A 12,582-nucleotide genomic window follows, 5' to 3' on the forward strand; every position below is an offset into this window, starting at 1 on the left:
CTCCTCTCAGGAAGTCCCAGCAGGACCCACACTACACCCAAGTCTGTCTTGACCCCTGGGAGGGAGGGGGGATGGTTAAGAGCAGAGGATGCTGCACCTTTAAAATCTGGCAGGAAGCAATCTGTCAGTGAGATATACTCTCTAAATACATGGGCTTTTGCAAATAGCAAGCTCCAGTTTGGGGCTAATGCAGACAGCTTAAGGCTATCTGGATGTTCTGCATGTATACATTCATCCTACTGTCTCCATAGTCACCCTGTTCCCCAGCCTCCTTCAGCCTGTGGCACACCCATAACGGGGTGGTGGAGGAAGGAGGTGGGAGGGATGAGTGGCACCCGCTTCATCCACCCACATCTCCATCCCATTCATGAAAGCTGTGTGCAGAGAACAATGCACTGATACCCAGAGCCACACCTAAAGATACACTGTGTCCCTCCATTCTTTGTGCCCTTCCCTTTATCAGTAGAAAAGCAGAGTGGAATGTGGTTCTAAGGAATCCATGAGATCCGGGCATGCCCAGAGGTTGTCTTAATGCACCAGAGATGTCCTGGTTACTCGCCGGGAGTCTGTGCTGGTTACACAGTGGGTCTGGAGCACTCAGGATGTATAAGATGCAGTGCTTGGCTCCGGAGAAACAAAGAGAAGAGGGGATGGGATCCTTGGCTCTGAGGAGCTGATGTGGGCTCTTCATGGTCTCCCCAGACCATCTCTCTCCCCTCATCCCTTCTCATCACATCCTGCCACATTGAACTTCTAACTATTCTCCTGGATAAGTAAATAAATAATTGTCTGAGGGGGCTGGGAGGGGGTGGGGGGCTCCTAAGTCTGCCTGGGCGATTCAAGGGGATATCCCCGAGTGGGAAGCCCTTGAGCTGACACTGAAAGATGATTCTTTGTCTGGCAGACAAACCGCGGGTGTCCATTCAAGAAGAGAGGACAGCAGGTGCCAAGTTAGAGCCTGTGAGAGCCGGCTGGGGTCTGCCAACAACAAGGCAATAATGACCATGAGGAAACACCTCCTGGTCACTGGTTACGTGCCACGTGCCGGCCACTTTGACAATTATCTTATACACAAAAACTCATTTAATCTTCAAAACAGTCCTGCAGGGTGGCTGTTGTTATCATCATTTCCATACTGCAGGTGACAAAACTAGGACTCAGGATAAGAAAGGTGCCCCAGGTCTGCTACCTAGTGTCAGAGCCAGGATACAAACCCAGGACTCTCTGACATCAGCGCCCTTCCTCATTACCAAGACACTATTTTACTTCCCTGCAGGTCGCTCCGTTTTGTGGTGTATAAATCTCAAGATCGGAGGTAGAAAAAGATGAGGCTGGGGTGGGAGCAGGTAGGCAAACGACCTGCTATGCCAAGGAGTTAGAGTTTTCATCTGTGGATTAGAGGAAGCCATGGAAGAATTAATGAGCAGGGCACACTCATGATCGGATTTTTGTTTCTGAACAATCTCGCTCTGCTTTGCAGAGTACAACGTAGACGAAGAGGCAGGGGAACAGCTCTTGCCTAATGCCACGCCCAAGTGAGAAATTTCAAGGAGTAGGCAGAGGCGATGAGAGAAGGATGGAGAGCAGAAGGTGCTGGAATGTGTGGGAGGAGGAGCCCACAGGAGGTGGCTAGTGAGGGCTGCAGTGGGGAGGGGAGGCGGAATCCTGGCTGATGCCCGTGTCTGCCTGAGCAACCTCCACAAAGCCTTTCCACCTCTCCCAGCCCCAGCCCAAGACCAGAGCTTCCTCTCCTGTGTCCCCAAAGGTTGTGTGGTCAGAGGCACACCACCTCGTGGCCCCCGTCATTTACACTGTAACTGTCTCTATACCCACATGTCTGTGAGGGCGGGGGCCGTGGGTCCAGCAGCTCTGTATCTTTACTGCTGAGCGTGGCAGGTGGCACAGTTCCTGTGCAGCCAGTATTAGCCATGCTCACTCGCGAAGCAGAATGCTCTCTTGTGCTCCAGGCACCGTGCTCAGTGCTGGGTGCACAGTGATCAGCAACGTATGACCGGTGCCGGCCTCCACTGGGCTTACACACTAGTCAGTGGGGAGACGAGAAATGAGGAGGCCAGCCTGGCAGCTGCAGGGTGCAAGGGGGACTGAGCAGGTGAATCAGCTTGTACCTGAGGCCCAGCAAACAGTCAGCTCTGGGAGGGTGGAGATGTTTGCCCTTTTTTCCACTGCTATACCTGCAATGCCTAGAACAGTAACTGATGAAACAAAGAACAATTAGTGCTATGAAGAAAAAGATGGGCACCGAGAGAGCAAAGAAAAAGGGAAGTATTTCAGATCCATGGTCAGGGAAAGCATCTCTGAGGAGGTGACGTCTTAAGCTGAAGTCTGTAGTGTGAGCCGTTGGCCTTGTGACACAGAGGAGGGGAGGAAGCTGTAGTCCCGGCTGAGGGAACAGTGAATAAATGAAGGAACAAATGAAGTCCCACCTGGTTGGAAAGGCAGTGAATTGCAGCCCAGGCTGGGACGCCCCTCTCCCTCCACGCGGTGCTGCCCTCCTTGGAGCAGCAAATAGTGAATTCATAGACACGAGATGCAGTTCCTTCTGTCTGGATGTTGTCATGAAAGAGGATTCCAATTTGGTATTAGAAATTGAAAAACCTGGGGAGAAGACAGTATGGTTGATCACAGATGATAGGGATAAAACAGCCGAGAAGGGGGAAAGCAAATATGCTGAACAGCCGAGCCCAGTCATGATGGAATTCTGAGGGTCTTTGAAGCATCTCGGGTTTCCCCGCTTGCTTCTGGCAGGCAGATGGAGAGAGAGAAAGATAAACACTTATAAAATGGAATTCTGTTACACCAGATAACAGAAAGCTGCATGCATGATTTTCTCCAAGTCAGAATCTGGCTTATCGATGGGCAGTTCTGGCCCTTGACATCAGACTTGCTTGGCACCTTGCCAGGAGGGCCAAGGTCAAGTGCGTTTTCCTGCCACAGAGCCCAGGGAGCCCCCGGCAGGAGGGCAAGGGGACTCAGTTCCCGTGTTTCCAGCAGGGGTTGGTGCTGGGCTGGGAGAGACTGTCCAGATGAGAACAAGGGGTGTCTGAGGGCCGGAAGCCTGTCCCCTTGCCTTCCTGAAAGGAGATTCCAAACTCTCAAACCACCCCTGCCCTGTTCTTCCCCCTCACTGCTCCCAAGCCTGGTTCTAAGGTCTGCACATGCCCCCTCTAATGCTTTGGACCTCTTTGCCAAATGTGCCCTTAAACCCGCCATCCCCCCTGCCCCCCGAAGGCACCATTGCCAGCAGCCCCCTCCAGTGCCAGCAGCACCATGAACTCCACATGTGAGAGGGGTGGTGCGTGCACTCACTCTCCAGTGCCGTTCCGCCCACATGTGAAGCCTTCTTCTTTGATCCAGAGCTGTCTCCACCTCTGCCACTTGCTACCCCCCCATCAGTGTCACCACCCCCTTCCTCTCCCACTCAGTGAGTGCTGCCACTTAGCCTCTCATCTCTCAGCCTCCTTCCCTCCTTTCCCCTCCTGTCCACACTCCACTCTGGCACAGGCCGACTTTGCTGTCCGGCACCTCTTGGGCTATGACTCCGCACATCCTGCTCTGGGCCCTTCGTCCCTCCGCTCTTCCACCCACTCCTCCCTCCAGTCCTGTTTGCCATCCTTCTCTTGGCCTCTCCGTCTCCATCCCCACCCCCTCCTTCCTTCTGTTAGCCCAAGCCCCTTGCATCACCCGTCAGCCTTTGTTTGTTGTTCTTTGGACAACATCCTCAACTCCCTGCCCACCGCCATCCTTCCACGTCTCCACTTGTACCTGAACCAAGTGATGAGGGCTCTGGGAAGAGCCACACAGCCTTGCTTGGTGGTGCCCATGGAAATGAGTTGTCCGCACCCTCCATGGGCCCCGGGGGTGAGGGCTGTCAGTCTTCTCTTCAGGGTGATGGCGGCAGACATCCTTTTCCCCACAACTGGTCCCTCCCCTTCAGCAAAGACCATGACACCTCCTCCTCCACTTGGAAGGAGAGCCTGTGTCATCATGGGATCTCCCTCAAACTCCCGCCCTCCTACCTGGGAGCTCACTGCGGTCACCCCTTCCCTCCTGTCACAGGGGAAGGAGAGTTTCCCAGTTTCTGAGGTGAGCCCCCCAGCACGTGCTGGTCCCAGCCTCCTGCCTTCTCAAGAGCCCCGTGCTGTCACTTCCTGCCTCTCCTCTGGATCTTCAGCTAACCGTTCAATATCTCTCATTCCTTTGTATTCCCTCTCTTTCTCTCCTTGCCGAGTATTTAATTATGGTCAAGTTTCTTCGACCTTAAAAAGTTCATTCCGCTGCCCCGTCAAGGCCATATTCCTCCTAAGTTACCACCTGACTTCTCTCCAGTCCTTCACTTCCGAGAAGTGCCTTCCTCACAAGTCACCTGCGTCCTCCTCCTCTTTTCCCATCCGGAGCTGGCCCCATCGTTTCGCTCGGTCTCCCGCCAGGATCCAGTGGCCTCCTTTCACTGACCTGCTTTCTAGTCCTTTCTAAACTCCCCCATTTGATGCTGTTGGTCTCCTTCTTGAAATGCATCCTTCTCTAAGCTTCCGGGACCCTGCTCTCCCCAGGATCTTAGACTAGTGTCCTGCTGTCCCTGCAGTGTCCCTAACTGCTGTCAGGACTGATGTCTCCTCTTGCTCCCCCTGGGTGGCCTCATTCTTCTCATGGCTTCTTCTACCGTCTGTGAGTTGCATCCCAAATTCTGCATCTCCAGACCAGACATTTCTCCTGAATGTAAGCCTCGCGGAGCCACTTTCTACTAGATGTGTCCACGTGGAGATGCTGCGTGACCCTCCAGGCCTGCCCCTCCTCCTGCATCTAGTGAAGGGGAAAGCGCACCCAGTGCCAGGTCAAGCCCTGCAGACCCCTGCCTCTCCCTTATCCCCCATCTCCTCCGCTCTCAGTGTGGCCTGTGGCTTCTCCCTGCTTTAGACCTCCCAAAGCCTTCTGCCTCTCCCCATCCCCTCTGCCTGTGCCCCATCCAGGATGCCATCAATACAGCTCCCAGAAGATTGTGCACCTCCTCCTGGAATGGAAGCTCTGTGGCAGCAGGGCCTGTGTCTGCCTTGTTCCCCGTAGCATCCTGCCTGCCCCAGCCCCATGCCCCATGCAGTGGTTCACGCGAAGCAGATATTCAGGTTTTTGTTGAATGAATGAGTGATCTCTCTTCCTCCAGAATTGCCGCCCCTGGACCATTCCCCAGGCAGCAGACAGGGTGATCTTTTAATACCCAATATGAAATGCTAAGTAATGTAAAAGCCTTTCCTTTTTTTTTTTTAAATTGAAGTTTAGTCAGTTATAATGTGTCAGTTTCTGGTGTACAGCATAGTGGTGAAAGCTGTTCTTGACTCCCCATTGCCTACACTCTGAGGTTCAGTCTCGTTCACAAAGGGCACAGGCCTTCCATGCATTGGCCCTGCGTGCCTCTTCCAGCCTCATCTCTCATCACCTAGTAGAAAACTCGTGCTTGTAGAAAAACAATGTGGCGTGATGCTGAAGAGTCCTGGAACCCTACAACCCAAGTTTGGATCTCAGATCCACCATTTCCTAGCTCTGTGACCTGCATAATTCCATGATCTCCCTGTGCCTCAGTTTCCTCACCTGTAAAACGGGGATACTAGACCCTAGCTCAGAGTGTTACTGTAAGGATGAAGTGAGTCCATAGATGGAAAGGGCTCAGAGTGGCAGCCAGCACAGTCAGCACTAGACTGATGAGTTATATGACTTAGTTTGCTATGATCATAACTAGTAACTAGTTAGGATCACTGGTGTCATTGTGACCCTCTCAATGTCTGACCTCTGAGACTTTGCATGAGCTCTTCCCCTACCTGTAAGGCCCTTCCTCTCCTCTCCCTCCTACTAATTCCTTTCCTTTTTTCCCAGCTGTATCAAGATATAATTAACATGTAGCATGTCTATTTAAGGTGTACAACATGTTGATTGATCTGTGTATATATTGTTAAGTGATTGCTGCAGTGAGGTTAGTTACCACACCTGTCACATCACCATATACTCTGTGTGGCGGGGGTGGGGGGTTGTGAACTTTTAAGATTTACTCTCTTAGCAACTTCCAAATACACAGTACTATATTGTTAACCATAGTCACCATGTACACATCACATCCCCAGGACCTATTCAGCTTATAACTGGAAGTTTGTGTCCTTTGTCCGCCTTCCTGTTTCCCCACCCCACCTCACGTTACCCTTGGCAACCATCATTCTACTCTCTGTTTTTAGGAATTCGTGTTTTTTTCATTCCATATATAAATGAGATCATACGGTATTCGTCTTTCTCTGACTTATCTCACTTAACATAATGCCCTCAAGCTTCATCCACATCACAGATGGCAAGATTTCCTTCTTGTTTGTGACTGAAAAATATTCCACTGTATATGTATTCCACACTTTCTTTACCTGTTCCTCCACCCCTGGACACGTAGGTTGTTTCCACTTCTTGGCTATTGTAAATAATGCTGCAATGAATCCCACTTACTCCTTTCAATTGCCACCTCCTGCACAGACTTCAGGCCTCAGTTTAGACATCACCTCCTCCAAGAAGCCTTCCCTGATGTCAGGGCTGGGACCGGGCTGAGGTGAAATAAGCACTCCCCTTGGGCATAATTTTAAGAAAGTCACCATTAAATAATATTTTAATGTAACATTTTAAAAAAATTAAGTTTAATGCAAAATATCAAGGATAAAAAAATCAACATTTCCATAATGACAGGCTCTGATGGCCAGGATGGGGGTAAGGCATGTGAGGTGAGTTGTACAAGTGCCGGGTCAGGTCTGGCCTTTATATTAAGTTCTGGTATTTTCCTTCATGTTGGAATTGATTTTTATGTATCAATTTTGATTGTCTAAAAAAAATTGCACTAGGATATTATTTGTCTTAATTCCTGAGTTTTTGGTGCCTTCTCAATTTTTGTGCCCAAGGTGAGTGCCTCTCTCTCGTACCCTATCTCCAGCCCCACCCTCCACATTTGAATTGGGTGACCCTCCTAGGCCCTTCCACAGCACAAATCACCCTGTGTCATAAATATTTGTTTCCTTGTCTAGATTGTTCTGTCCTTGAGACCAGAGCCCACATCCCAATCTCAAGTGTCTAGCGCAGGGATGAGCATACAGTCGGTGCTCATTACTTGCTTCTGTGCTGCTCCCTTCCTCCCCTCAGGACACCTGTTCTCTTGAGCTGATCACACCCTCAGATGAGCAGCTGTGGTCTGGGATGCAGGCAGGTGTACCCTGCTTTTACATCTTCTACAACACAGTGGGACCTCAGCAGGACACCTTAAATCTGGGTCCTATCCCAGGCCATAAGCTCCAGCTCCATCTTTAAACACTGGATAACTTTTACCAGGTCTCAGAGTGCCCACAGTGACAGTCCTCACCAGGGTCTCACATCCCAGGGAGAGCATGTTTGGAGAACCCTGGAAGGAGAGCCTTGCTGCTTGCTTCTCCAGGCTGACTTGTCCCAGGGACCCCTTCTTCCTTTCCTTCAGATCCCCTGGGGCTCTGTGGCCTGGAGCAAAGGGGCCACCTTCCCGGGAAGGCCCCAGTGGCTCCCCTCCCCCAGCCCTGGCATGAGCTCCCTTCCCAGGAGGGTCAGTTGTGCTTTCGGGTGTGTGTAGAGGGAGAGGCCAAGGGCACGTGTGAGAGGAGAGGTGGGCAAGATGACCTGGGCTTGAGTGCTTTGGCCTGGAGTCTGGTCACACAGACCCTCTCCTTTCCCCCTACTCCTGAGGACTCTCACTGTTTGACTCAGGTCACAAACACACACACATACACACTCGCGTGCAATCCCAGCCAAAGCACGTCTCCCTCTGCTGACTCTCAGCAGAGGACTGGTTTGCAGGGTACCACGAACATGACAGTCAAGAGCCCGTCCACATAAGGCAGGCCGTGCTGGGGGCTAACCTGACAGGCCCACGTGTCCCACCAGCTGGGGTAGGAAAGCTTTGGCAGGATCACGCCTTCAGGACCACGGACAGCCACCTTGGAGACCTGGCTCCTGACAGCCCATAATGGTGTCTGAGGAAAAGGCAGGGTCCCTTTTCACTTGACAGTCCTGGGAAGGTGTCCAAAATCTTCCCAATACTCCAACCCCCTCTCTCCCAAATCACAGGACTCCTGCAGCCCTCACCTCACCAGCTGTCACTTCCATTCATGACTCCCTGTCCATCCTACAGGGCACTTTCCTCCCTGGGAACTGGGCTGCTCCCCTGCCTCCCTCTCTCCTATTCCCCACTCCCTCCCCACCCTGCAGCTCACAGCATCAAGCACAGGGCTGGTGGAAGTGGGGGTGACTCTGGAGGAAACTCCAGGGACTTGGCCAGGACAGACTCCTTTCCTGGATAATCAGGGCCCTGCGTGGCTCTCCCATGAGGCAGCTGGCCCACTCTGCTCCCAGAGCCCAGGCCCCAGAGCCGTCTCAGGGAGACCACTACATGTTTGACTCACCACGGTCAGTTGAAGCAAATGAACTTTAAAAGCATGTTTAATGAGTCATTTGTTTCATTTTACCTGCTCCCATCTTGAATTGAATTAAAAATATATCTTCTTGAACGTGCTTCTGTATCAGAAGGCGGTGAGTATTGATTCTCACTTAATCTCTGGTTGGGGGAAAGGCAGGCAGTGAAGCATCAGCGGCCTTCTCATCCCGTGCTTGCCTCGGCAGCTCAGGAATGGACTGAGCTTAAACTCCATCAGGCAACATTAGTCATCTGAATGCAGGGTCAGGTCAGTAAAGGAGTCTCCAAACTGCAAACTGGCGAATTCTTAGGCTGGATATCTCACCAAGAATGGAGACCCACCTTCCCTGAATGAAAAAAAATCCAAGCACCTGGAAAGCTCTGTGGACACAGAGTCTCAGGCATTTGAGAGCTGGAAGGTCTGTTCCCCTCTAGGATGCTGTGTTAAACAGGACCTTGCAGGGTTTCTCATTACAGCTCCACCTGGGAGGGGGTTGCTCCCAGCCTGGCCTCCTGGCGAAGGTCCAGCAGAGCCTGCAACATGGCCCTCCAGCTCCGGGAGGCGTGGAGTCACCATGTGTCTCTGTTTTCTCTTTCCCTGTCTTTCAGAGATCGAGCAGGGCAGTTGTGGAGACCCTGGCATCCCTGCCTATGGCCAGAGGGAAGGCTCCCGATTTCACCACGGTGATACCCTCAAGTTTGAGTGCCAGCCTGCCTTTGAGCTGGTGGGGCAGAAGGCAATCACGTGCCAAAAGAATAACCAGTGGTCGGCTAAGAAGCCAGGCTGCGTGTGTAAGTGAGCGGGGAGGGGGCCGCTGGGGGGTCTCCACCGAGAGGCCGGGGACCTGTGTCCTAGCTAATCCAGGGGCCCCACCCTTGGGAACCTTGCAGGTCATAATGGCAGCTTCACTCTGGTTGGTTTCTTCTCTGCACAACGTTGCTGGCTGGGTCCTCATTCCTGGCGGTAACGTGGACCGTAGCACCGAGAATCATTGCTCTGAACGTTTGGGGGCCTTCTTCAGTGCCGTCTTACTCCCCCTGGTGACCCTTGAGAGCAGGGCAGAGGCTCAGACCCCGGCGTTTCCTCCTCACCCCTGTTGCTGTCAGTGACACTGTACAATTGAGCCAGGGCAGGAGGGAGTGGCAAGTGTGTAAGTTAGCAGGCTCTGCCTTGAGGGTCGGGGTACTGCAAGAGACCATGGCCTTGCCAGGGTACAAGACGTCTCATCAAGTTGCTTCCTCTTGTATTGGATTTAAGGAGAGATGGGGATTGAGCTGTTTTTGGATTATTGATCTTTGGGAGAAATGGTTGGCATCAGGTGTTCTGTTCTCCAGAGAGAACAACGAATCCCTTCTTCCTTCCTCTGGGATGCTGTGACCACACTTTCCGGTGCAAATAGTACATAAAGTCCTGGCTCCCAAGGAGATTGGCCGGTGTGAGGGGCTGTGTGTAGGAGGAGCAGGCTTGGTCTTTGTTGGGTAATCAGGTTCTTCTCTGGGCTGTCACCTCGTCTTCTCCCAGTCTCGCCGCCCTACCTCCTCCATCCCTTACAGTCTGCTTCTGCCAGGGGCAGCCTGACCCTCTGTCCTTTCTCCCACCCCAGTGGGCATCTCAGGGCCTCTGAGTGCTGCACACTAGAGAGTGGTGGCCCCTTGGGGCTGGGAGAGGAAGAACGTGGGAGGAGATGAGGAAATATCAGTGATGACTGAGAATCTGGCATGTGAGTTGATGAGCTGGATCATACCACGGCGGACTGTGCTTTCCAAACAACAACCAAAAAATCACCTTATTTAGTTGACAAAGTATTTCTGATTACTTGTGAGTTTATGTAAAAATTCTTGCAGAGGTTTAAAGATCAAATCGCTCTTAGCTACACATTAAGCAAATCACCCTTACAGAAAAAAATAAAATTGCAGGAAATCTGCCCATCTCTGGCCCAATGTGGTAGGAATGTAGTGCCCGACAGTGCTGGCCTCATAGCACACTGGGAACGGACAGGACCCAGAGGGGCAGGGGAGGTTAGCAGGGAGCAGCTCAGGGCAAGTGGGAACAGAGGGGCTGACAGTCTAGACAGAGCTCAGGGCCAAGTAGGTGGGCGGCGTGGAGCTCTGCAGGGCGGGTTGGAGGCAGGGCCCCAGGAGGCAAAGGTACAGACTGTGGGAGCTTCAGGTACCACGAGGGATCCATCTCTGACATCCATCTAGATGAAACAAGGCAGGGAGAACTGGACAGGGTCAGGCATCTGCGGCAGAGAGCCCGCAGGAGCGAAGTGTGTAGCCGAGCCCGCCAGCTACTCAGGACCAGGATGAAGTTCCCTGCCCCACAAGCTGAGAGCCACAGGTGGCAGAATGCTACCTTGGGGGGCTGTCGTCCAAGCCCTTCAGGAGCTTACTTGACCCTTTGGCTCTTAGAATTAGTTTCAGGAAGTCTTTCTAGAACCTTCATTAAGGACTGAAGACCGTGAAGTGCTGCTCAGCAGGCCCTTTCTTTCCAGAAGGAAAGCTGGCAGCCTCTGGCGAGCTGGGCACTGCTTACAATCGGCTGAGAAGCAGGGCAGAGCCATCCTGGAAGGTCTGGGGCGGGGATCTCTGTGGTTTAAAATGAGGAAGAGGAGCCCGAGGCTTGTTGATGAAAACTGTGAAACAGACCCTGGTGGGGAAGGGGGTGGGTTTGGCATGGCATTTCTTCTTCTGGATGATTCTGGGAGATGAGGGATGGTGCCCCCAATGTACTCCCATTACTCAGGTTTTTCTGGTCATTTGGGTGTAACAGACACAGCTTGAGTCTCAGAGATGCTGGCTTCAGGGGAGGAGACCAGAGAGAGCCAGCTGGCTCCGTGCCTTTGCACCATGCGGCAAGGTTACGAGGCAGCGCCATCTGTCCGCTCTCTACTGAGTACCCAGCCTCTAAGCCGACGCGTCCCGGGCTTTGCCCTCAGGGAGCTCGCAGTCTAACTGGTGGTGAAAGATGTTACTAAGGAAATCCTGGTGCACTGAGAGAACTTTGGGTTCAAAATCTGGAGACCTGTGTCTTAGGCCCGGCTCAGCTTCGTGGCAATGGCCAGGGCAGCTTCTCTCCGGAGTTCGGTTTACTCATCTATCCGATAGGGTGGCCGTCCCCAGATTCTAAGCCTCTATAATCATAGTTACAGAAAAAGACGATGGCATGGACAGTCCTCACATTTTCCATGATGAGTGCTTGGAAATCACTTCTTAGAGCGGATCATTCATAGACTGGCTCATCATTCGAGGGATAATGTTAAACTTCGGCATCCTGCTCCTGGCCCCAGATCAAATATACTACAGTGTGTGATCAGTAGAAAAGGGACATCTAGAAGCATCTATAAAAATATAAAGCAGTACAGTCCATCTCTATGTTTTATAAAGTGGTCAGAAATGTACATATAAAAAGCACCTCTGATATATAAAACAGGTAAACAGCGAGGTCCTACTATAGAGCACAAGGAAATATTCGATACCTTGTAATAGCCTATAATGAAAAAGAACATGAAAAGGAACATATGCACGTGTAACTGAAACACTATGCTGTACCCCAGAAATTAACACAACATTGTAAACCGACTATCTTCAATTAAAAAATAACTTTTGAAAAAAGCGTCTCTAGCAAAAGTCAGCTTAAGTGCCCTAAATTTTATCACACATTAGTCATGATAAATATTAACACAAGATTTAGCAAACAGTACTGTTCTTTCCTTCGTAGGGTTTAGAAGAGGGTTGGGGGGATTATTTTGATGGCTCAACTTTCTTTGAACAATAGCCCAGAGACGCGCACAGCAGATCTCTTTTCTTCTTGGAAACATTTTCTTGAAAACAACTCCTTACTAGGGAATTGGCCTGCCGGGACGATAGAAACACACGCTTTCCTTCATGTTCCAAAACATTTTCTGTAGCAAGCAGAGACTTCAGAATCATTTCGTTGGCTTTTGAGCTACTCTCACCGTAGTCGATGCTCAATAGATGGTCTTTTTGTGTGTGTGTCGGTTTGAAAGAAGATGGTGTTTCTCACGGTGGAAAAAAAAATCATATTGAAAGAAAAAGATGGAGCCAGACTCTTTTACTCTCTCTTCCTCCTTGGTTGATTCACATCT

At 51.4% G+C, this 12,582-nt stretch overlaps 1 protein-coding gene across 1 annotated transcript in view; it reads left to right on the top strand.

The window, feature by feature from the left end:
- The window catches only part of CSMD2 (CUB and Sushi multiple domains 2), a 575,735-nt gene that overhangs the window by 327,147 nt on the left and 236,006 nt on the right, over nt 1-12,582 (top strand). The window contains exon 13 of the mRNA XM_074376903.1: nt 9,083-9,265. Coding sequence (XP_074233004.1) covers nt 9,083-9,265 — 183 coding nt within the window. The remainder of the gene's footprint in view (nt 1-9,082; nt 9,266-12,582) is intronic.

This window comes from Camelus bactrianus, chromosome 13, assembly GCF_048773025.1.
Source record: "Camelus bactrianus isolate YW-2024 breed Bactrian camel chromosome 13, ASM4877302v1, whole genome shotgun sequence".
Lineage (NCBI taxonomy): Eukaryota > Metazoa > Chordata > Mammalia > Artiodactyla > Camelidae > Camelus > Camelus bactrianus.